Genomic DNA, 24,144 nt, shown 5'->3' with positions numbered 1-24,144 from the left:
TGTGACTCCTGATGAGGGCGAGGTGCTGCTAAATCTGGAGCTGTAGCCTGGGGGTCGATGAGGTGCTACCAAATTTAGAGCTGTGGCTAGGACGAGGCGCTGCTGAGAGCTGTTGCAGTGAAGAGGACGAGGCGCTGCTGAGAGCTGTGTCCCGGAGCTGTGTCAGTCAGTCAGTGGAGGCGGGGGCTGTGTCTCTGAAGAGGACGAGGCGCTGCTGAGAGCTGTGGCTGTGAAGAGGACGAGGCGCTGCTGAGAGCTGTTGCTGTGAAGAGGACGAGGCGCTGCTGAGAGCTGTGGCAGGCAGTTAGTGGAGGCGGGGAGCTGTGCCTCTGAAGAGGACGAGGCGCTGCTGAGAGCTGTGGCTGTGAAGAGGACGAGGTGCTGCTGAAAGAAGAGCTGTGCCTCTGAAGAGGACGAGGCGCTGCTGAAAGCTGTGTCCCGGAGCTGTGTCAGTCAGTCAGTGGAGGCGGGGGCTGTCCGTCAGTCAGGTGAGCAGTGCGCTCAGTGTCACAGCGGAGCCCGGGGGCTGTGCAGGGGCGGGAGGGGGCACGCCACCGAGGCTGCAGCCCTGTCCGAGCTGTGCCAGTCGAGCCCGGCGGAGAGTCCCAGGCAGGGAGCGAGTGCCGACCCCAGGAGCCTGAGCCGGGCACAGGGCGAGGTAAGCACCGGCCCCTCTCTGCGGAGGACCCGAAATCAAGCAAAGGTGTTACTTTTGGGGGGGGCTGGAGGGGGGGGGGGGGGGGTTGGCTCAGGGTCTGAACCCTCAGTGAAACAGCTTGCTGGGGGAGGGGGCACTTAGCTGCGTGTTTGCGGCTCTCAGGGTCTGAACAACACGCGTTTCTTGTTTGTTGAGGGAGAGACCCCGTGAGACATGCCCAGGAGGTCTCGGGGTCTGAACAATTTAGGGACCTGCTTCTTGGGAGGGTGGGAGGAGGGGAGACTCCCGTAGCGTGTCCGGGGCATTCAGGGTCTGAAGCACACGTGTCCCAGCTCGTCGGGGCAGAGACAGCCCGAGGCGCGTGACCTCGGAGTTTAACCCGATGCTCAGAGAAGTAAGTTTCATTCCAGCAGCGTCCTCAGGCTCATAGCCACACACATTTTCGCTCTCCGGGTCCGGCCCTGCGACCCAGGAAGTCGGTTTATATATCCGTACGGTTGGCATTTCGTTCAGGGACACTAACCCACCGGGCACTGTACTTCCTGGGGATTTACCTGCCCATGTAAGTATGACATATAGAGATTATAATATAATATTAAAATAACGTTGCAATCTGAAAAAACATGTTTGCATGCATCCGTTGTAAACTAGGGGGAGGGGGCGGGAGGCGGAGAGTTGAGGCAGGCAGGCATGGGAGGAGAGGAGGAGGGGGGAGGAGAGTAGGGGAGGCACGGCCTAGCGGCCGTGCAATCAAGTAGTGAGGGGGCGGAGTTGTGGGAAGGCTGAGAGAGAGAGTAGGCGGCTGGGTGCATGTGCACGCGCTTTTAAGCTCAATGCACATGCGCATTGAGCTTAAAAGTCACGGGCACTGCAAGGAATCGCCACGATTCCTTGCAAGTTAGATAAAGTCTGGATGAGCCCCTATAGTCTCGCTTGCTCGATGCGCATGCGCATCGACAGGCGAGACCTAAAAACACTAGAAATTAAAATAGGACTGCAACAAACTAACCATATTAGGTTGCCTGTACAGAGCAATATAGTGGTGAAAGTGCAAATAGACAAAGCCAATAAATCTTGGCAAGCTGCCGCAGTAGGGTTAAAAAATTTTTTTCATATTTTCTTGCAACTTTGTCACCTAAAAAGGCTGCAACTGGAGACAATCACATGCATGAAAAAAATAATTTAAACTAAATTAACCATGCCCTATTACTAGTGAACAGTACTGGCGCTTACCTCGTAGGCAGATGTACACTAGCTTTAATGCAGAGAACACAAAAATATGATTACCACTGTACAAAGAGAAAGTATCGGCTTTGAACTGTTGAAACCCCAAAAAGTTTAAACAAATAAGAATAAAAAACAAGCATGTGCAATGCAATCGGTCTTGCCTATGGGACCTTATATGTATTTGGCCATACAGCACATTAGCCTGTGTGCTGAAACATCTACTGTTCATGGAGGGAAAGTAAGCACCAAACTGCTTGACACGCCAGGTATGGGAACACATGGAGAGAAATATTGCCTTTCAGCTCTAAATGGTATAGTCCAAAGCTCTGTTTTAATATAAAATCAGGGCCTTTGGTGGTCATATCACTGAAAATACAAGATTTGAAAAAAATATTGTCTACGGGTGCTCGTGGAAGACAATTTCTATGGACTAGAATCTAGAGAATGCTAAAGTTATTCTGGTATTTTACTGACCTCTGCTGGTCGTTTTCTATCAAGAATGTTAAGTAGAGGCAGTTGCCAGAAATATAAAATAAATAGAGCCCCTCAGCAGAAAGCAATTCTGGCGTTTTACTGACCTCTACTGGTTGTTTGCTATCTAGACAGTTAAATAGAGGCAGCTGAACAGAAAAAAAATCCCTAAGCGGAAGCAGACAAGTCCTAGGGCTGATCTCCAAAGCCCATAAAGTAACTACACATACAAGTATATACTAAAGTATATACAAGAGGTCACGAAACCACAGCCTAAAAAGACAGGAAAGAAAAACAAACACTGGCAAAGCAAAGAATTGGATTACCAGTCCTTGAACTGTAATGTTCCTCTTTATAGTGGGTAGTCACACGTGATCAGGCAGCATACTGTCACACAGAGTTCAAAAGGGCCTGTGGCTAAAGTGGGCTCACCTACTGACAAGTTCTGTAGGACATGGTGAATGGAAACAAAATGTGAATGACCGTTGAGCAGCCCTATGGATAAGGGTTTACCCAAAAAAACTAATTTCAACACAAAATATTACATATGCTGGCAATGAGAATTATTCTCGCCAACCGCCTGGTCTACTGCAGCTGCTTACAGATAGAAGAAACATTTTACAACAAAAGAAACGCAACATGGAAGGAGTAGCTCCGCCCTAAGCAGGTTGGATGCAATCACAGTCGGCTGTACGGAATGTCTTACTCTGTTCCGGGCATTGGATGCTTTTTCTGCCTTGGCCTGGTAGAGCATTTCCTGATAAACAGCTGCCAGGGCATCCTTCAAATGGACCAGCAAAGCATTGGGATTCCGCAGCGATGCCATGGTTTCATGCACAATCCCCCTTTCAACTGCTTCATTGATAGCAATTACAGCAGCGTGAACTGAAAAAAATACAGGAAAGTAAATGTCACATGAGAAGAAAAGCACAGAGGAATGCGTTTACGCAAGAGAAAGATATAGCTGAATGAACTATTACAATGTGCGAATCGGTAAATAATGATGGGGTTTTTTTTCGTTTTACTAAGGAGCACTTAACTTTCCATCTTCCCAGTTTACAATGGTAGTGTTAACAGACATCTAATGATTGGCATAGGATGTATCAACATTGTCATGGTGGAATTCAGTGGGCTAAAACGAGTCTGTATTTTCACAGACTGGGGCATGGTTATTTCCTATCCTACCCAACATCTAAAGCATCAAAATTTGTTGCTCAGAGTTGATTTGGATTTTTAATCAGACCAACCAACTTCCCCCATCTGAGTAATGAAAGAAGCAAAAGAGCCATTACCAGTCTAAAGTAAGTACTGTCACCAATCACTCTCTGGAACCTTCAACAGCATGAAATGAAATGAATGAAATGAGCGCTTGGGGGCTATTATCCGTTACACTGTTGCCATTGTTTTAAATTGTTACTCACATTTTAAACTGTTCTGTGCACTTTGTAACTCCGCGCCGACTCCCCGTTCCACCGCAGCTCATTTGTGCTGTTTGTTGTGGAGGGAGAATTCAGTGCATTGCACTTCCTGGTGGTGCCATTAGTGGGCGGCCATCTTGTAAGGTGACGCTCTAGCTTTCCCAGGAACCCTGACTACATATAGCTGCAGAGCGCCGACGCGCAGGTTTGATTCTGAAGCTTCAGGTCTTCGATGCGCTAGCGCTTGGGGGCTATTATCCATTACACTGTTGCCATTGTTTTAAATTGTTACTCACATTTTAAACTGTTCTGTGCACTTTGTAACTCCGCGCTGACTCCCCGTTCCACCGCAGCTCATTTGTTCTGTTTGTTGTGGAGGGAGAATTCAGTGCATTGCACTTCCTGGTGGTGCCATTAGCGGGCGGCCATCTTGTAAGGTGACGCTCTAGCTCTCCCAGGAACCTAATCTACATTAAAGCATATGATGCTGTCGAGCAGCGGACACGCGCAGTGGACACGCGCAGTGGGCGCACCGCGGATGCGCCTAAGAGAAGCCAGTCTGCGCCAGACCGTGTCCCGCAGGGCCCCAGACCCTCGACCCTATAATTAAAAGCATATTTACTTATGACCCCTTAAGACTAGTTGAGTTAAGACCTGCTGTCAACGCTAAATGCCTACACTCCATACACTTAGACATTACGACCCATTGCAAACATTGCAATTTGAAACTATCACCCAATACCTCTGGAAAACACACTACCCATAGGCGTTGGGAGGCTGTTCCTCCTCAACTGCAGATCTTTGCCTAAACACTACACCGAGGTATCCCTACTGATAGAAGAGCTCGAGCCTGATGTTCTCTTTTAAACAGAGACATGGCTCCAACCGGAAGCTGACCCAACTATTGTCTGGGCCACTCCGCAAGGTTACACGATAAAAAGAGTCGACCGCACTTCTGGCAGAGGAGGCGGGTTAGCTATCATCTATAGAGAGAGATATCAATGTCGTATCATTTCCACCATACTTTCAGACTGCGAAAGCATGTCCTTTGCATTAGAACTCTCTCCAATAAACACCTTCTCGGGTATCCTGGTCTATCGTCCACCTGGAGCCCTGGGTCAGTTTATCCCCAACTTGGTCAACCTAGCCGCCGACTCAGCACTTGCGTCGGCCAACTTCACGGTACTAGGCGACCCAAATCTCCATCTGGATAACTCTTTTGACCCCTCGGCCAATAATCTGCGGCTGAGTCTCCAAGCAATCGATCTGGCACAAAAAGGTTTCTCCTCGACACATGACAAGGGCCATTTATTGGATCACGTGCTCAGTAATATCGATACAATAACCACTGAAACGCCTCTCCCTCTGCCCTGGGCTGACCATTATCTGATTCCCCTGAATTGGAAAACAGGGAGCTCCATGTCTATTCAGGAACCAAGAAACCAATGGGGTAGGAAGTGGTCAAAACTTTCCCCTAGTCATTGGGAGTCTGCTCTTGCTGATCTCAGGCCAGTAAAGGTCTTCAATCCCACCCAGGCCAGCAGTAATTTTGACAGCTGGATCCAGAACTCCCTTGATCTAGTTTTTCCCAAAGAACGTTTGCAGCACATAAAGAGACAAAAAGTAGCCCCATGGTTCACATCTAAATTAAGGGACATGAAACAATCCTGCCGTAAGATGGAAAGGGTGTGGAGACGGGACTACTCTCAAGATACAGAGCAGCGGTCCGTCTCTACAAAACTGAATGCAAGGCAGCACAAGCCCTCTTTTACGAAACCAAAATTAATACAGCTGCCAACTCGCCCACGGAGATCTTTAAGATAGCTAAATCACTGATCTCCCCGCCCCAAGAATTGGTTTCCACAGAGGGAGCACTGATACGATGCAATAATCAGGCAACCTTCTTCCATGAAAAAATCCAGACTATTTATGCTTCCTTCACCCCTAACAGTGCTGAGTTAGAAACAGCTGGAACGGTGAGCTCTGATTCCCCGGCCATCTGCATGTTGGAACAATTCACTCCTTTGGACTCAGTTTCCTTGGAGAAAATAATTCCTAGGGTCACCTCGGGTTCCCCGAGAGACCCAGCGCCCCCTCAATCTCCAATTAACGTCATCAACGCGATTCGCCCAGTAATCCTGGATGTCCTCAACACTTCAATTGCCTCAGGTATAGTTCCTGTATCATGGAAATGCGCTATATGGTCAGGGATTTATTAAAAAAGCCCAATTTGGACCAAAGCAATTTGTCCAACTATCGCCCTATCTCCCTTTTGCCCTGGATGAGCAAATTGGTGGAGAAACACATTAACAACTTACTGGTCGAGCATTTGGAATCAAACCAACAGCTCTCTACGTCTCAGACGGGGTTTCGTCCCCAACACGGGACTAAGACAGCTCTGCTGGCCGTGATAGAGGAGACAAGGAGTCTGCTAGACCGGGGAGGTAAGGCGGCCATCATCCTATTAGATCCCAGTGCCGCGTTCGACACGGTAAACCATGCCATTTTACTACATCGTCTTAGTGGCATGGGGGTGTCGTGGCACTGACATGGCTGATCTCCTTCCTGGAGGAGCGTTTCTTCCAGGTCTTTGAGGGAGACATTGTTTCCACTAAGCAGCCACTTATGTGTGGGGTGCCTCAGGGCTCTGCCCTGAGCCCCACCCTTTTTAATATTTACATGAGACCTCTGGCGGAGGTGGTCCATCCTTTCGGCGTGAAAATGGTCACCTATGCAGACGACACCCAGCTTGTGGTTTCACTAAACCAGGCTGGGGGGGTCGTCTAGCACCCTGGGCCCCTGTCTTGAGGCGGTCGCCAAGTGGATGGAGCTCTCCTGCCTCAGACTCAAAGGGGAAAAAACTGAAATTATATTACTGGGCAACCCAGCACCCAACATTCTGGTCCCTTTGTGGCCGGAATGTATGGGACCCCCTCCTCCCCCAAAAACACAGATAAAAAGCCTGGGAGTCTGGCTAGATAGCTCCCTGGATTTTATGGTCCAGGCTACTAAGACCTCATCTACCCGTTACGGTCTGATGAGGATGCTCCGTAAGATCCTCCCTCTTCTTCCGTTCCAGGCGAGGAGAGTCATGGTTCAGGCCCTGATACTCTCTCGCCTGGATTACGGCAATGCTCTCTATCTGGGCGCCCCAAAGGCCACAATTAATAAACTTCAGGTCACACAGAATTGTGCCGCCCGATTGCTCTACCAAATCCCACGGAGGCAATCTGCTAAGCCTGCCCGTAAGAAGTTACACTGGTTGCCTATAACATCAAGGATTCAGTTTAAAGCTATGTGTCTTACGCAGAAAGCAATCTGGAGGACCGGTCCTGCCATAATGCACCCTTTGATCACCACCTATCTCCCCCACAGAGCCTTGCGCTCCAGTTTACTCCACTTGGCCACCTCGAACAAGATAAACAAAGCCCGTTGGGGAGGCCGCTCATTTACATTCAATGCTGTAAAGCTGTGGAACTCCCTCCCCCTCTCGCTTAGAAGGACCAATAATTTGCTGGCATTCAGAAAACTCTTAAAAACCCACCTATTTGGTACAGCCTGCTAGCACGAAGCCCTGTAGTCTTCTGATTCAGATATTAGCGCTGCGAGGCCTCAGGGTAGTATATGCGCTATATAAATGTAATTTTCATTTCATTCATTCATTTCTTTTCAATAAGGTCTTTTGAAAGCAACTTCTCAGCCACAACATCTTTATGATCTTGCGGACTATCCACTTAAAGCATTGATCTACGTTTTCAGCTTTCAGTAAGATAGTGAGGTCTGCACGATATAATATTTAAGAAAGGTCACTGTAAGGGTCCCTGTAAACCTCTGCTCTACTCTACTCTACATGATGCTCACCTTGGACCATAGAATATTTGAAATCTACAAAGTCTTACATGGTAAATCACCCATAAGGCCCAGAGGAAACTTTGGTTTCTTTGGAACCACGTAACATCACAGGTTCATAAAACGCGTGGAAGGGAAAATAAAAAAGCTTAGTCAAATTAAACAAATGTAAAAATAAAAAGTATTAAAAGTGGCATTGCCTGCAGCTTCATCCACAGACAGTTCATTGGCAAGAATTCCTCCAATTTTGCTGAATGCCGGCATCTGCAGTCCATACTTTTCCAATTCAGACTTCATGTTATTAACTTCTTCCTCTGCAAAAAATAACCAAAAGCAACTAATTCAAATATTATTTTAACAGCCTCATTTTAGGAGCAGGAACTTCAAATACAGAAAACTAGATTTTTTTTTTTTTTTTTTTAAACACACAATGTAAAATGTTATTTAGTTGGGCAAATTAATTGGGTAGGGCACATTCAACTAGTTTAAGGTATGGGCTTGTAAGGCAAGAGTTACAATTTTTGACTACGACATGCATAATGTGAACATCCAAGTGAAGTCCAACCACCACACAAATTCTTCCATTTTATAGCTCGTATTAGAGTTAAAGGAGAATAATTATTTGTCAGAGGAGCAGTGTTGCAGAAAGAAACCCATCTCAGTTCAGGAATTAAAAGCCATTGGTATATTTTGGAGTATGAATGGGAAGTTTTTAAAAAAATGAGCCGGTTTGCACCTGAAGTGAGGATAGTAACTTCTTTAGATAGACTTAACACCGCCCACCCCCTTTACACCGGTCCTTCACATACCTTACACCATTTTCCACTCTCACCAATAGACACCAGTTTACATCTGCAGGGAATGGGGAACACAGAAGATACTACCCTACTATGTAAATTAGTCACCGTTATCAGGAACCTTCATTCTTATGTATGATGTGCCCTTCATTAAAGACCGATTTATTTTCTTACCAGTAAAATTCACTTTCCCGTACAAGTCTTGTATTTGTGGAGCCAAACCAAGCTTAAACAAGAATAAACTGAAATAAAACATAATTAGGCTATTAATACATTGAAAAACACCCTCAGAACTTACCAATATTCTACCAGGAACCTTAAACAGTATTAATAACTTATCAAATGTAATAAACATTTATGCACCAGATTCATTGCACATCTTTCCTTAGTAGTCCATTTGATTTCTTAACAGAGGAATTACAAAAAGCATTTGAAGACCCTGGCATTTCGTCCCTATTTTGATTTTCTATTACTTTAAAATACATTCCCAGACACTCACATATGTAAACAAAACCCAAACTATACATGTCCAGTAATTTACGATTAGGACTTAATTTTTTTCAAGACAGAGAACAATTTGGTTTCCTGCCTTTGTCTGTGCCTAACAGAAGAAATCAACACGAAACAGGTCTTTTGGTCAGCTTCCTCTACTGTCAACAATCCTTCAAGGGCAACAAAGGTGCAAAATGACAACATGGGAAGAGAATAAACCTTGCCAGTAGAATGCACTGTATCCATTTAAAACCCCTTTCCTTTTGCCATATTAACTAGTTTAAGAATACCCTTCATTTCAACTATGTTCTACTGTGGCAGTTATATAAGCGATCACTCTGCTATAACTATTTGATAATAAATAGTAATATCTATTAAAACCGTATTAAACATTTGAGTTGTACATGGCTCCTTAACAGCGCTCAACCCCTACAGATATTTTAGAGTTAATGTGCCTTACGCCTACTGATCAATGGGAATAGGCAAGGGACAAATGAATTATTTAAAGGACAAAATAAAAGTGACTCACAGCTGTAATTTAACCAGTGAAGAGAATGTTGTATCTAGCAGATATGGCAAAATGAACGGAGATAACTTGACAATAATCACACACTCTGGTTAATAGGATAATAACATTTAAAACCCTACTCCCGGGATTCCCAAAAATGTAATCGGACACCACATCTCCCATTTTCAACATTTCAAAAATAGCTGCTCTACCACAAACATACTGCCCACTTGGTTTAAACAAACTGGACCAAGAGACAACAGTCGAATCTAACCAAAACCAACAAAAAAATGTTACTCAGCATTGATGAATCAGGTTTTAATGCACATGAATGATCTACACAAGACTTTACCAAAGGGCATATGGGCAGTAGATTTGGTAATAATTGGGAAAAAAGTTCTATTACATTTAATAAGGCCAAGACCAGGAAGCTCTGCTCAAGAGTATTAAATGTATCATTGCCGGAATGACAAGGTTTGTCAGATTGGTGCCACAAGAGGACTCTGGAATAATCGAAAATGTGAATTTGTTGCACATTATATAAAGCACTATTGCTTTACCGGTACTAGGGAGTACTACTCAATTAATATGACAGCCTTTCGAGATCAGAGGGCATGTATTGAATGGTGCTTGCATGATACTGAATCAACATCCTGTTGAAAGTGCAAGAAAGTAGTTTGTGTATTAACATCAGAGATGAGGAACATCAAATGAGAAGAAAAGTTTAGAAGTAGGACTTCACACTAAACTTGAGTTTATAGGATAAAGGGTGCTGGTGAATTAAACAATTATTCATAGTTATCTGGAAGAGAAAGCTGTGGAAACTGAATAATACACACATTTACCATGGCGTGGAAAAGTACACAAATAAACAGAATTGTAGTTATGCTATTCATGTCTAAGTTAGTAACTCACAATGTGAGTAATAAAAAAATATTTTAACTACTGAAGGATATACTTTGGCAAAAACTGTACATTAGTTAAAAATATTTAGATATTGTAAAAGGAGTGGTAAGAATGGAGTCAATACAAACAACCTTCTATTCCTAACTAGGAATCTGATGTAAAACGATGGTCAAACTCACATTGAAATAATTTATGGAAAAACAAAATAACTTGCTTCCAAATTATACAAGACTGGTGAGATTGACACTAGGTTTTTAATGGACATATTTACTCTATTCTGTTTCGTAATCCCAACAAATTTAGGGACATGGAAGTAAATAAGTAAGTACTCAGAGAGGCAATATAGCATTGCCACCTCCATCCATGTTGGAAGAAAACGATATTCATAATCCTTGAAATTTCTGTTAAACATAATTTGAAAGATGCATTCGTCCAAATGGTTTCATGGAAGGAACCAAGATGAACCGCCCAATATCATAAAAAAAATGACACAAAAGCCCAGATCTACAAGTACTTAATTCTACCAACAAGGTTTGAAGATGGCCTTTCAGTGAGAAACATTTATTTTTATTTTATGAAGAAGGTGGAAAACCTACCAGTTAGGCTACAAGCTTGAGCTATGTATGACAAATTAGTAGTTTTGAGAAAAAAAAAAAAAACTAACAACAAAATACCATTTTTAATTTGACTACTGAACACTATCACAAAACTAGCAGACGATATCTGGGTGGAATTCCACTCAATTAAACGTGGCCAGGTATTACTGCACCGAGATTTTTAAAATGCGAGGACTCAATATCGGATGTAACCAGGGAGAGTATCCAGTGTGAAAATCGTTTTTGGAACGTGCTGCACTGCAGTCTGACCCTACTCCAAACAAGGCATTTTTAAAGAAAAAGGAGCATTCAATGCTCCTCTTCACAGACAACATCCTCTCCTTCCCAGTTCCACCTTATCTACCACCAGCTTTCAGCAGGTGGTAAATATTTGCGTTAAAACACTAGTAATAGGGATTCCTTGCAGAATTCCACCTGGTGAATCCAAGTCCATATATATGGTGAACTGGCTCGGAAACAATTTCCTTCCACAAGCAATGTATACCGTCACATATGTATCCACCTAACTTGTAATTAGGGCATTAAAATTAAATAGTTACAAAATTATCAGTTTCAGAAAAATGGTTTACGCAACAAAAAAAATTACTTTAGTAGAGCGGATTCTCAGGAATCTAAAGGAGAACAGTGATCTCACCTTAAAGCATGGATACAGTAGACAGCCCGAGGCATGTTTTTCTTATCATAGATGTCTGTTGTTTCCGGCTGAAAAAGCTATTAATTTTTTTTAAAGAAATTTTTAAAAAGTAGAAATTAAAAAGGCATTGATTTTTAAAGAAAGAGAGAATAAAATAAACAAACTGAGCTTACTTTTAGCTGAAAGCATAAGAGAAATTTCTACACATGTACAGAGAGGAAAAATATATAGGAAGTGTTTTTCTGGTTAGCTTAAGCTTACAAAAATATTGCTACTGTTTTTTCCTCTATTTTGACTCATCAGTGAAAAACAGCAGAACTCCGACTGGAAGATTGGCTTTAGAGTCATACTGTATACTAATTCAAAGAAACTCATTATCAAATACAATTCCCCTTTGGGGTATTTCCATTTAGCCCCATAAAGACTATGTGCATGCTGAAACCTTCAATATTTGATGTGAGCATGGACAACTCACCCTCCTCATTACCCAATCCCATTATACTTACTGAACCCTACAATAACTCCTCCGTGGCACACTATTTATACAAATGGCTGCATGCAGTCTACTACGTAGGACTTCCAAAGCACATAAAAGAGTTGTGGATCTAGGGTTGCTAACATGTCTTTGACATGGATACCATTGAGGTTTAAATGCAAAGCACATTATGCAGTAAACACATCCCACGTCTTCCTCTGGAAGTCATTAAAATCAAGTCATCAAGCACAGTGAATAACAAGCACCAAACAATATATTTACAAAAAACAAAAGATATGTTGCTCATTTTAACCAAATATTAATGAAATAACTTGGATCAAATTCCAACCATGTGTCGTAATTCAAGTGTCTTGTATAGTATATTACCGATGGAAGGCCAATATGGTTCATAGCACTGCGCCAGTGGTTGACATTATCAGTATGTCGAAAATGAAGGCCAGTTGCCTAAAGGAAGATAACGCATATTAGATTGCATTTAAAATCACAGGCAACTGCTTAAACAGATGTCCACCACATTTATTCAACAAAGCATGACATAATACTGTGTGATATTACATTTTGCTTGAATGTCTCACCCGAAACTAATTTGTAAACTTAATCTCATCTCTATGGTCAACGGGTACATCTTCTGCTCCTCACCAGAATCCCATTTTCACTGATAAAAATATAAATTGTGTGAATGAATTGCTAAAGATAATCTCAGCCACTGGTAATTTCTCTAAGCCACGTACGTCTATTGATTTTTGTATTCTATGTGTCACTACACAGAGGAACCAACCATTGGTCCTGTCCCAAGGTGAATAGTCTAGTCCACGCAAACAAACTAGATCCCCACTGAATGAGCCCAAAAACACTGATGAGCCCCAACAAGGCTAAAATCACTATGGTGCCGCTTTTGTTCTATGGCTCAGAAAGCATCAGTTGTTCAGATTAATTTCAAGCATTTTATAGGTCATTCATGCAGTCCATTTTCAGCCAACAAGAAAAATGCATTGACAGGATATGAACTAGATATAGAAAGTTTACTAGATCTGTAACTTACGACGGCATAACACTTCCATGTAGTCCTCTCATGCCAACAGACCTCGATGGCAAACAATTAAAGAAAGTGTGCCACATATGTCTTTTACACTAGAGACAAGCACAGTCAATGAAGGTGGAAGGATACATTTTTTAGAATCCCAATCCAGCCCAAGCACCTATTTAGTGGCCTTATTGTGACTAGAGTACTATGTTGGACTTGAATATTAACCTGGGTAATAGAAATCAGATAGACTGTTTGGAATGTCATCTGGGTATGTCCAGAAGAAGAAGAAGCCAGCGAATAGAGCAAGTATTCTTGGAGGGGTCAATGGGGAATTAAACACAAATAAATGTGTTTTTCATTTTCTCCTAAGGTACTCGCACTTGGGTTATAAACTTGAGAAAGCACAGATTTTTACCCAGGTTTCAAAGGATTGTATGAGGTATCCTCATATCTAGGGATCGGTCACATAAGAGATTTAATTGGAAGAGAGCTCATTGGGTAAGAGCATTTGCTGCAACCAACCAAGAAAAAGAATCGTTACACTTGTATAGGTGTAGATTCAGAGAAAAGTGGGGTATGTTGGCAACTATAAGGTTAATACAGTGCTATTAGTTCTCTAAATACATTGTTTTAGTTATGCATACAGATGAATGGTGATCTAGCATATACACCCACATGACTGCACTTTGTGATCCTTAAAACATGTTTTCTACTCATTTCAATAGCTCCTTGTGTGACGAGGCAGCATGGGAACGGTGACGACACACACTTGATATGTTCTTACACCCGACATGCATTATCATCACTTTACTAAAGTTTAAACACTCTAATACAGTCAATTTAATTTCAGGTTTTTTGGTTAGTACATGTAAATGCCAACTATTGACCTTATATCGCAGCTGCTCACTGTCGTAGATCTTTTTAAGAGGTACAACATCTGGTGCAAAGAAGTGACCCAGCTTTGCCAAGATGACTCCATTACGCAAACTTTCTTCCAACTCTGTTGGTGGGGGCAATTCTTCATTCAAACAGGTTTCCATCCAGCTATGCAAAGGAATTGGGGAACATACTTTATTTTTAAAAAATATTCAACAACTTTATCAGAATTTAATCAAGATGAGCAGGAAGAGTTATAAAGCAAAGACACACTTCTAGACACATTAATTTACCACTGACAATGAAGAAGGTGCTATTTAAACAATAAACTAAATGAAATATTTATATGGTGTGCCACTGTCTACTTTCATAAGCCTTTAGAGTCATTCCAAGTATCTGAACCTCATTCAACCTTCAATGCTCTTTTATATTACTCTAAACCAATCGTTTCCACTACATTTCAACATGCACTGAAAATAAAGCAAGCATTTTTATGACAAAGAAAGCAGACTACAAAATAAAAAGTGCATTTCTTTCCAAAGTTGTGATAGAAAATATTGGAAATGGTTTATTCTTGGGTTCTGAATCCACTTCTCAAAAAAGCCAATAATAATGCATTTATAATTAATAGGACAAAAAGATAGCGTGTATGCAGAAAATAATTCATTTAACTCACTTCAATAGATTCATAAAATGGACTGCTCTATGTTTACAGGACAAATTGTTAATTATTTACTAGGTCAACGGTTGCCAGAAATGACATTCCTACCAGAACACTGCCTGCTAGCGGGCAGAGTCCAATGCCGGGTCGCAAAAAATGGTAGGAGATCACAGCTCAATTACTTAGAAGGTACAGTGATGAAACAGAAAAAAAAAGTTCCAACAGTCATGAAAAAAATATATGAAATGTGCACAATTGGGAATAAGACTTGAGCTTGAGAAACTGGTTGATTCTTGGGTCAACACAAAATAAAAATGCAGGGCGACGCGGAGTTTAAGAATTTATCAAGTACTTGATTCTACCAGCAAACGTACACAAACATTTACAAAATACATGGAGCTTTCCACATTTACTAAACACAGGATAAAATTCTCTAGGAAATAAACCATCAACCAATGTAAGCTGTGCACAAACCGTTTCGCTTCTTCTAGGTGGCAGAGGTACTGATAAGCAATATTCTGCCTCCTCTGCTCATCCATCTCATCTGCTGTAAGGCGCTCATCTAAAAAAGAAATAGAACATGACAAATTTAAAAAGCTGAATATTCGCCGTGAATTGGACTGACAAAATGAAAAAAAGCCGCAAAAAATACACACACACACTCACTCTCTTCAGTTTCCAAGCGTTTTTCTTCCAGAAAACTAGGCATGATAGTTTAAACTGCCAGCTCACTTCACACTGGAAACTATTTATATATTACCCAGTGGCAGTCGCCACTGAGTAGTTATAGATAGGTGAGCATTTTCATAGAAAATGTCTTTTTTGTTTAGCCTATCATTTTGGCACAATTTGATGGATCTTCACAAAACTCAGTAAAAAAAGGTCTCTTTTTGCCTAGTTTGTGCATGAAAGGTTTAGAGGTGATCGTCAAGCAGGGGCCAAGAAAATAAAAATTGGGGATGGTGCCAATTGAAAAACTCCTTTGCATTTTCCATACACTTTGATCTGGAAAAGCAAGTTCAAAATATCTCAGAATAATATGAAGCATCATTAAGGCCATCACAGATACCACTCCCAGGTGTATCAAGTATGTGTTATGTGTAACAATAACCCTATACCATACAGGTCACAGGTAGCCTAGTTTACATTATCAACGCAACCTCAAATTTATGGGAACCTCTTCATGCAGTCTGTATACAACTATTCAGAGAAAACCAAATTCCTCAATGTCTGCTCCAAAACTAATGCCCTGCTACAGACAGCCTTTATCTGTATCAAACCCCTCACAGTCACATAATCTACACTGAGAAATGAAGTTGATATGAGTAGAAATGCATGTACTCTATGGAGGCAGTTTACTCTATACCACATTGTTTGTGGTGAATTTCTCATGAGTTTCACTATCTGCAGAGTATTAAAAAGCATGTACTAAGAACAGTGTACACTCTATGCAAAACTTGTCCAAAGAGACTATCCACTGAAAATAACCAAGGTCTGAAGCTGATGAATATACTACCTGCAGCCTTCATACTGTGATTGAGCACTTTACATACATCCCATCTTTTGAAGCAAAACAAGCACATGTGCATGGGTCAGTGCATGGGTCAGTGCCTGGTGCACACCATTTTTCTAAATTATGTAGAAATTGTCATGCAATGACGATTCAGTCTAAAAAGTCGAGGCTGCATACAATATTTAGTATCTTCCGAGTAGAATCTTTGCCCTGTTGAAAACTTTTCTGCTGAACCATAAAACTTGTGTGGAACATACTGGCCACAAGTTGACAACTGTAACCTTCAGAGTTACTTTTAATATACAAAGATTTATAATGTGTTCAATACCTCAACATACTTATGATGCATTAAGAGCACATGCGTTTTTTAAACATTCACAACCATTAGCTGGACACAAGCTAAACAAAATTAGGTGGAGAAATAATATGGTAGTCTGAGGAAGGAAGAAGGAAGGACACTCTGGGTAGTTCCCAAGTTTAGGTGGAGAGCAGCTCCCTCCTATATAGAGCACCCTACAACACCAGCGACACAAATTTAGTTTGCCTCCAATGTCCGTTTTTCTATGCCGGACGCATGAGAGAATAGCTCCTGTGCCAGGGTCTAGCTAACCTGCAGCATCCCCACCCTCCGTGGTCCATCCATCCAGTTCCCTCAGCAAAGGGCACTCCAGGCATCAGGAGCATACTAAAACACAGTTCCGGCACCACATCATTCCTGTGAGGCGGTACAATTCCATGCTCCACCGGCCCCATTGAAAATGGCAGACCCCCATCCCCACAACACTTACTGCTGGTTTGCATTATCTGGTGGTGACAGCAGCATAGACCTTGACAACACACAGAGGCTGATCCCTGATCACATAGGGACTGGAAAAAACGATCCCAGACCGGGTCCTGACATACACTATCCTTAGGCTGTGGGTTTTTAGGTTTAAACCTATAATAACTGATAAAACCCCACTGAAAGAAAAATAGCCCTCACCGGTGAAAACGTATAAACACTGAAAAAACACCTGCACAACCACAAACTAAATGCCATTCAAAGAAAGGAAAAAGAAAGTGAAAGAGTAATTTTGTTCTTACTGAAGGGGTCAATAAGATGTAACTTTGTTATAGAAGCTAGCAGTAAGAAAGACTGGCTAACATTATTCTGCTTGAGTTTTGTTCTTTAGGGATGCCACTAAAATATTGGTTTTTCTTCCTTTTACTTTTTTTCAGTTTTATGGCCTTTGGTCTAAAGATGCAGGGTTTAGTTGCATGTTTTAGGTCTAGTTTAATTATTTTATAAACTAGAGAATCAGGACATATCAAACTCATATTTGATATTTTGGCAGCATTTGATTCTTTCACTGATAGGTAAAATGTCTAGTTTCATAAAAATCTTTCCTAATATGTGTCATCACATTTACCCACAGAGAAGGGGTAAAAACCCTAAATACATCAGACCATAGTTTCTATTGGGTCACTATTGATAGTAGGTGAATTGCCAACACCTCAGGCTTTAAACATTAAATGCAAGGTATAGTGACAAGTATATATATCACCAAGCATTTGGGATAGTGGTGAAAACGTGACAGCAGACTTTTGGAAAACATGGAACGCAGTGTCACTTGTTATGCTCTGCAAAAAAAGGTTCTTTCCAAGTTCAACAAAGATTGGAGTGATATTGTTTGTATTTGCAGTGATTCAGCTACGTATATAAAAAATGTGTGTGATGACCTGTCAAAATTGATACCGAGCTGAAGTGAAGAGATCCTTGCCACTTGTTAGATGGTATGCTGAAAGCATCTTTACAATCTTCAGAGTTAATGAGGGATGCTATTGACTTTTTAGTCCATTCTGGTGCACTGTTTTCTTATGCCCAGGAACTTAAACGCAAATATTTATCATTAAGTGCTTTATGTGGCATCAAAGAAAGAGTCATCCCAACTGTGTCCCTTAGCTGACGGTTCTCAGCCCAAGGGGCTATGAATGCTGAGAGGGTCTTTTCACAAACGTTTCAATGGGAAGGAAAGTGTGAGCGCACATGACCAAAGACTCACTGAAGAAGTATTGTATGGTGTACTACAATAAGATTAATTTGCAAAAATCTCTTTGGACCTCATATACACTATACGTACACTGTCTATATACCATGTTCTTTCAGTGCAGAAAGCAAGCAATGATAAAAATAAAACGTTCCATAAACACCGGAAAAACACTTTTTCTTGTTGTTTTTAGTAGCGTGAAAATGTGTAACCACTGATAACAACTGTTTTTTAAAATATTGAAAACACTGAAAACACCCCACCAGAATTGACCAAAAATAGAAAATGAAAACAGGACAGCCTAACTATCCTGTACTGCATGCTGTTTGGTGTTGCCGGGTTTGTTCGAACCCATCTGGACCAGAGACTGCACGGATAGTGGTCTTCTGCAGTGCACACTAATTCTTAACATCGTGTGGTGCCCGTAGCGGAGGTGGTAGCTTGCGGATCACCGCGCAGTCTGCCTTGACTTGCCCCCCAGGGAGATGAGGAAAAGGCCCGTCACTCTTGGGGATTTGTGGCTGTCGGCACGGGGTGGGCCCGATATTGACCCACTGGAAGAGTGGAGGGGAGGCCCAACAGGAGGGGTCCCCAAGGTATACTCTGTCTGTGTTGACGAGAATTACTGAGGTGCCGTGCCTGTGGCCGCGTACGTTGCAGAACCTGTTGCGGAGTAGGGCAGGGCCAGGCCTGCGTGGTGCCGCAAACTGGGTGGGCCCAGGAGATGTGGAGAGGGCACTCTGAAAACACTTGGGGGTACGGCAGGTAAAAGGGGCAGTGCCCTCCGGCCTAGCGGTGGGACACTGATATAACCACATTGCACTTTGAGGCACAGTCCATCTTAATACCCCTGAGGCACAGTCAATCTTAATACCTCTGCACTGACTGCAACCCCCCCCCCCTTATACAATGAGCTGAGGGTCGCATGGGCAGGTCGCACTGCGGAGGAAAGTGGCAGAGCAGAATACATGGTGGTCGATGTGCAGCATGTGGTCCTAGTATGCAAAGCCACGTTCCAGTGAGTGGCAGACCTATCTAGCTAGCACGGACACCGACAGCCCTACAAATAAGGCAGTGCTTCACACCCCCAACCTGTAGCCCGCCTGGCCCTCAATTTCGCTCAGGGATCTGTTCTAACCAGCTTGATTGGAGGTAGCCCTACAATGTCGACTCATGGACGTACAGGAATAGAAGTGTCAGGCCAGTGATGCAGAGTAGCAAAAATACATCTCACAACAAAGGGCTTACCACAGCCCCCCCCATCCCATATCCCCCCCCCCCATCCCATCCTACCCCACCCCCCATTTTCCCACAAGGAGGAGGGCACCCCCCTGCTCCATTGTAGCCCGAATACTCAATTACAAAGAGCGAGACAGGATTCTTCAATTGCACGTGAAAAAACACCGATCAAACAAGACAATGCACGCGTCTCCTTATTTTCAGACTACACCCTCCACGTTCAGAAACAGCGTTCCTCTTACCACCGGATCAGGCAACACCTCCAATCCCTAAATATGAAATATGCACTACTGTACCCCACCCGACTAAAAATCATAAAAATCACACATGAACAAAAAAGCACCTTCTATGATACTCCTGCCAAGGGATGGGAGTGGATAGAACATACATTCGGTATAGACACAAGGAGTGCCTGAGGAGAAAGAAGGGACCACGAGGGCAGGTTCCCCAGTTAAAGACTAAATTCACACAAAGCCCTCGGGTCTGAAAAATCTAAGTAATGTCAAAGAAGGGAAACAAACTGACTTACAGGAGGGGGTTTCCCTTTTAAGGACGGTTTCCCTAAAACACCAAAGGTGTTGCGGGCTACAACCCCCTCGCTGCAAGGGGCGGCTCAGGGATGTTTTCAGATGTAAGGGGTATTCCTAAATCCAGTGTGAGCAAATGGATTGATGGAAAATGTGCACTGCAAGAAAGTGGGCGAGTAAGTCTAGCTACAGGGTTAGCCCAATGACTTTTATTCTTGCTACCCTGTGCCAGGGTTAAAACCAGAAGGCAAAGAGTACGGCTGCAGACCAAGCTGTCTGCAGCCGTACTCTTTGGATGGTTTAACAGTGGTGCTTGGAAGACTCTACCCCCGAACATGGATCAATACACCTTTCTTACCTAGGTGGGAAAGGTACTTAACGACTGGACCTTATACCGCTGGATATTGGGTGGGGACTTTAAAGTGGTCTTGGACACTAACTTGGATCGTTCACACTCCCCACTGTCAGCTGCGACCCCAAACCGACAAGCTAGAGCCCTTCATCACTGAGGGATGCATGGCTTAGTCGAAACATGGGTATGCGCAAATACTCTTCTTCTCCAAAACGTGTGCTGCACACAAGAATAGATTGTATACTCTGCCGTCCGTCATTACTTAAACCAATCACACACACACACACACGACCTATATCGGTAAAACACTCTCCAATCACAATTCATTGGAAGTGAGTATCTCCTGGGGACGAGGCCCCAACTCAATCCCCACATGGAGATGTGATCCCCGCCTCCTAGAAGATGGTGCTTTTCGTGACAGTGTCTTCAACCATCGACACTTATTTCCTAAACAACACTGATACAGCCTCCTCTGCAATGACATAATGGAAAGCATATGTGGGACAGAGATTAGCTGTGTTGTGGTAGCACGCCAGGCTATTAGCTGGTACATGAATAGGGTGGAGGAGGGCTTGGACACGCCGAGTACGGACAAAGCTAGAGAGCGCCGGGACTCCCGTACTGAATATGCAGAACTCCTTGAGCAGCTGTGTATCATAGATATCTGCGAGTACACCCAGAAAGTACATCCCGAACCAGACAGAAATGGTACACTATTAGAACAGATGATTAGAAATGCTCCTACCTCCAGTCCGATACTTTAGATGGTCACCCCGATGCAGACCTGTGTAACTACTCAGATCGAAATCAATGACTTCTTTCACGACTACTACAAATCTCTTTACTCGTCCCCACACCAGGTGGACCCCCAGGTTATGGAGAGCTTCTTAGAGTGAGTCTACCCCAAACGACGGAAGATGGCAAGGTGTTGTTTGCAGTGCCACTAACAGTTGCTGAAATCCGTACCGCTATTAAGGAACTCCCCGTAACAAGACCCCAGGCCAAGATGGCCTCCAGGTGGAGTTTTACACAGCTTTCACCACACAGCTTGCTCCAGCACTACAAAGGCTATATCAGGAATTTTTACTAGCTAGGTCACTGCCTCCCACCACAGTGCAGGCACTGGGGACCTAGCTGCCTAAACCTGGTAGAGACCATACAGACATCTCTGCATGGAGGCCCCCTTCACTGCTTAGTACGGAATACAAAACACTCATCAAAATACTTACTGGTCGCGGGCCCCTGGCCTCGATGGGCTTCCCATAGAGTTCCTTCGTTCCCATATGTCCACGCTGGGCCCACGCCTATTGGACACAATACACGATGCCCTCGAAAAGAAATATTAGCCAGAGACTGGCGGCAGGCCGAGATTGTCCTCTTTTTAAAGCCCGGACGCCCACCGGAACACCCATCCTCATACTGTCCCATTTCCCTAATTAACTTTGAATCCAAACTACTGGGAAAAGTTCTGGCCGATCGCTTGAGGACCTGCATTCAAGGCTTGATCCATCTAGATCAATCAAGCTTTATGCCACACCAAGCCACCGCCATAATATTAGCCAGGTCTATAATGCCATGGCATTGGCCCCAGAGCTGGGTCACCCTCCGGCCATACTCCTTGCCGATACGGACTCCCTGAGGTGGGAGTACCTCTTCCAGCTTTTTGGAGGGGATCAATTTTGGTCCACGCTTTTTAGCATACGTGCGCCTTCTATATACGGAACCTAAGGCCTCTGTGCGTGTTGCTTGTCATCCCTCTCCCTTCTTTCCCATTAGCCGCGGCACGCGGCAGGGCTGTCTCTTGTGCCCACTCTTATTTGCCTTGGCAGTGGAACCTCTAGCGGTTTGGGTTCGCCAGGACCCAGTGCTTCGAGGCTTTGACTGGTCGAGGTCACAACCTGACCGTATTTCACTATATGCAGACAATGTCTTATTCTTCATGACCGATCCATGGATCTCGGATCCTACAGATCCTCCACGTCTTTGGTCAGACCACCAGGCTCCATATCAACCCCTCCAAATCTGTGCTGTTCCCAGTATGCGGTCAGCAAGGTAGAAGTACATGGGCATCTCAGCTAAAACACATAACAGAGGTTTTCCAATATCTGGATATATATTAGGTCTCCCTGTCCCACGACCGCATGGGCACATAATATTAATCCACATGGGGCGTGGTTTGGACGCCGATCGGGATGGCGGCGTGAGCCTGCAGCTCCTTGCCCGATCCCGTCAAATTATCCTGGAAACCCTCGGAAACGCGCTGATAACGATGCGGACGCTCCGCACGGAGCACCAGGGTTACAGAGGAGTATAATTACGGGCCGACAGGAGGCCGTGTGGTGTGCCGGAGCCCGATCTCGGAGCTGGGAGGGTCTGCGCCTTGAAAGTCAGATGGCGGCGGCCTCGAACAACGGAGGCTGACCTGCGAGGTGCGGCGGACCGCGGCTGGAGAACAGAGCTGACTGCCCCCTGACGGACTGAGCAGAGGGAGGTCCCTGCCGTGCGAGGCTGAACGGGCGTAGCAGAGGTGAGGAGCGCTTTCCACCACTTCGGACACTTGCACTCGAGGCGCCCATCCCCCATCGCCGGCATGGCGGCTGTGTAAGACAGGTCTCGCTCTAGGGCTGCGGCCCGAGACGTCCCCTCCCTGCGCATCCGGCCAACGCTCACTGACTCTATTACTTTGTTGCAGTGCGGGCCACCGAGCACAGACGACATTCCTTTCAATTCGTGACCAACTGTGGGCAGGAATCACAAAAGGTACAAACTGTTTTTGTTACCTAACTGCCCGGAGATTAATGGTTAGAAGTCGCGCTAGTTAGTAAAATTATGCTTTTGTTTTTCATTTTAAACAGTGCCCATGGACTAGATAGAATCCGCCCTGATGAGAATCCTGCAAGCTGTTAATCAGGATTCGAAACGCGTCGGCAGTTGTTTTTTGTTTTTTCCTAAATTGCCATTTATTGCGGAAATCGCTTTTGGTTCCTGAAATTTATTTGAATAGCTCCCATTCAGGCTCTGTGAGCATAACAATTGGTTCAAATAAATGTTTCTCACTTTCTCTCTGGGTTTCTAGACATTTACAAAGAACCCTGGTTTTTCAAATGTAAAAAGTGTTTTATGGTCCATGTATTCAATGTGATGTTGGCATTTGTGAATAAGCTAATGTTTTTGTAAATTGTTCACTATTTTGTTGGGTATTGCACTTGTGATTTTGATTTGTTTGTGAATGTATATATGACTCAACCGTGAGGTTGATAGTGATCTGAGTTCTGCTTATTGTGATTTTCTCTCTTTTTGTAAACTGAGTATTCAATCAACAAACATAAAATGTTTTGTGTAAACTAACAAATTGTGGTTTACTCGTACTGGAAGTCAGTTTGTACTTTAATTTACTTGGGGGCATAGGCAATTTTTTCTATGTTCATATTGTGAGGCCCTGCCTACCCTCCTTCCCATTGGGCCCAGCCACATTTGTGTGTTCCTGATGTTGAGAGCCTGGCGGAGCCGAGCCACGGAGATCTTACGAGGAGGCACATACTGGTGACGGAACGGGGGGGGTGGGGGGGGGGGGGGGATTGGAAGAATCTATGCCCGTCCTCAGGGTTGATCGATCGCCCTCGGCAAGAGCCCCAGCGAGGCATCGCTCCCTGCGTAGGGGCACGGCTTCTGGAGGGGACCACTGCGCAATAAGGGGAGTGGGCCCGGACACGCTCCGTGGGTTGGCCGAGGTGACTAGAGATCGGCGACCAGTAGCGGCACACTGACACCGTTTGCTCATAGGGGAGTCGCGTGAACTGGGTTAGAGAGGCGCTGGGGGCGGGCGCGCCGGATTGGCGCAGAGCGGCA

At 44.0% G+C, this 24,144-nt stretch overlaps 1 protein-coding gene across 2 annotated transcripts in view; it reads right to left on the bottom strand.

Moving 5' to 3' along the window:
- IQGAP3 (IQ motif containing GTPase activating protein 3) overlaps positions 1–24,144 on the bottom strand; it is a 307,137-nt gene that overhangs the window by 222,794 nt on the left and 60,199 nt on the right. For both annotated transcript variants that reach the window (XM_078671026.1, XM_078671027.1), the window contains exons 2-8: positions 15,112–15,199; positions 13,988–14,144; positions 12,440–12,517; positions 11,578–11,654; positions 8,595–8,662; positions 7,824–7,937; positions 3,063–3,241 (exon numbers count right to left, since the gene is read on the bottom strand). In XM_078671026.1, coding sequence (XP_078527152.1) covers positions 3,063–3,241; positions 7,824–7,937; positions 8,595–8,662; positions 11,578–11,654; positions 12,440–12,517; positions 13,988–14,144; positions 15,112–15,199 — 761 coding nt within the window. The remainder of the gene's footprint in view (positions 1–3,062; positions 3,242–7,823; positions 7,938–8,594; positions 8,663–11,577; positions 11,655–12,439; positions 12,518–13,987; positions 14,145–15,111; positions 15,200–24,144) is intronic.

This window comes from Lissotriton helveticus, chromosome 12, assembly GCF_964261635.1.
Source record: "Lissotriton helveticus chromosome 12, aLisHel1.1, whole genome shotgun sequence".
Classification (NCBI taxonomy): Eukaryota; Metazoa; Chordata; class Amphibia; order Caudata; family Salamandridae; genus Lissotriton; species Lissotriton helveticus.
The sequence above is the reverse complement of the archived record's forward strand: the minus strand, read 5'-3'. Positions and strand labels throughout refer to the sequence as shown.